The 2,018-nt window shown below is 40.2% G+C and overlaps 1 protein-coding gene across 1 annotated transcript; it reads left to right on the plus strand.

Moving 5' to 3' along the window:
• The first annotated feature begins 843 nt into the window (after positions 1-843).
• Positions 844-1,101, plus strand: LOC103369201 (cortexin-2-like). Its single transcript, XM_008297855.1, has one exon. The coding sequence runs from the start codon at positions 844-846 to the stop codon at positions 1,099-1,101; it is 258 nt and encodes an 85-aa protein (XP_008296077.1).
• Positions 1,102-2,018: the final 917 nt, after the last annotated feature.

Raw genomic sequence — 2,018 nt, forward strand, 5'->3', positions numbered from 1 at the left:
TTGTGACAGTTATATGTAAATGCGGTGTGAGACATGTATAAACGGATGACTCACTTCTTCCATTTACGTTAAATAAAACTTAATTACATCTCAATTTTTCAGTTATTTCCAGCTATAAATAGACCTTTAATCCCAAAAAACAAGTCAGGATTAAATTAATTTACATGTAAATGACACTCTTATTTGTTACTTTGTCTGCTGTGTTTTTATTATAGATTGTTAAACGATATTCTTTACTGTTCTGTCAGAACAATTTGCACGATTTTGAGTTAAGACTTTTATAGTCGTCTGTAGAGGTTTTCTTATATTTTGGTGTCTTGGCAGCTTCATACTTTGTTAAACTCATAAAAGCAAGGGGAAAAGTCTGATTTCTGATTTAATCTGCGATTGACATTGATATAATTTTATTGCATTTATCATTAATTTTACTGTAAATGTGATTTACAGTAAAACTTAGTTGATTATTCAATAAACAGAAAACTATTTGCCAACTGTTATAAACATTTTACACATGTAGCAGTCCAAAGATTTTCGGTTTGAAGTCTCTTTGATGATTTCCTTTCCAGCTCCATTAGACAGTTTTTTAGGCGTTTTATAACTTTTAGACAGTCTGCAGAATAGCCGATAATAAAAACAATCATAAGTTGCAGCCCTGTCGTATAGTTTCTCTCCCTGTGGGAGGCGTTACAGGATCATTTACTCCTGATTGAGCATTAATTAAACGTGTGTTTGTTTTTCTGTGCAGGCGTCTCCTCTCTGACTCCAACCTTCTTCTTCTACAATGTTTTCCCGTCAACGGACGAAGATCATCGTCTGAACCACTCCACCATTCTTCATCCAGTCATGGCCGACGACCTCTACAGCAGCACCTTCTCCGCCTCTGAATCGGACTTCCCCTCGTCCTCCTCGTCCTCAGCGTCTGCCGCCTTCCTCACGCTCGAGCAGAGGGCGGCCTTCGTCTTCGTCCTCATCCTCTTCATCTTCCTGGGCCTGCTGATCGTCCGCTGTTTCCGGATCCTGCTGGACCCGTACCGCAGCATGCCGTCCTCCACCTGGACGGACTACATGGAGAAGGACACCTTCGATTACCGGATTTCCTGACAGGCAGCCTGAGAGGCAGCAACCCTGACGAACCACAAGTGAAACTGAGGCGACGACGGCACTGACAGAGTAAAGCAGCAACACCAGCGCACATTTTCCCACTAAAGTTTACCTCCGAAATCGACCAGACGGCAGAAGGCAGTGCGGAGAATCTTCAAAACTTTTAATTCTGCATATAATTTGAGCCCTCCAGTCCTGCTAAATCCCCCTAAAGTTTGTCTCCCTGAGTATCAGCTGCTGATTTAAGCTCCAGTAATCTTATTTACTAGTAGTGATAAACGTTGCTGGTCAACTCCAGCTGCTTTGGGCCAAAACAGCCAAATACAATTCATGTTTACAGACCATCATCCACCTTTGGGAGGCAGTGTGACAGATGCCAAATTAACCCTCTGAACCCCAAGCAGTGTCTGGGCATTTTGTGCTCTTATTTTCACCCACTGTGGATTCATTTTTCACTGCAATATAAAATCCTGCACATCTATCGAAACAGAACAACCACGACTACAAAAAGAGAGAACTCAGAAATGTCTTCAGTGCAGGAAGACACTGTTAGAAGTTATATAAAAGAGGAAACAAAAGTTGAATTTCTTTTGCTTATTTATTTTTCAAAAATTGAAGAAACCTGGAATCAACATGTACAACATTTTTAGATATTTAACCATTTGCAGTTTTAATTAGTTTTCATCCTCTCTGCTCAGTGTAAACACGACCTGCAGTTCAGCCGAATAGTCCCTAAAATATCGACTGCTGGTTGTAACAGAGTCCTTAATGTGGTCGTAATTAAGCCAAAGCGCACAGAATTTATAGCTTTTTATAGAACCTGGTTCAAGCTAACCATTTTATTTTTAAAGTGAGATGTGTAGAATTAAGTGATTTTAGTGAAATGTCACCATTTAAAGCAGAGGCTCGGTTACGTT

The sequence above is a fragment of the Stegastes partitus genome, unplaced genomic scaffold (genome assembly GCF_000690725.1).
Source record: "Stegastes partitus isolate 25-593 unplaced genomic scaffold, Stegastes_partitus-1.0.2 Scaffold1254, whole genome shotgun sequence".
In the NCBI taxonomy this organism is placed as follows: domain Eukaryota; kingdom Metazoa; phylum Chordata; class Actinopteri; family Pomacentridae; genus Stegastes; species Stegastes partitus.

Coding starts and splice junctions, on each gene's coding strand:
- LOC103369201 (XM_008297855.1), top strand. CDS start 844: ATGGCCGACGACCTCTACAGCAGCACCTTCTCCGCCTCTGAATCGGAC.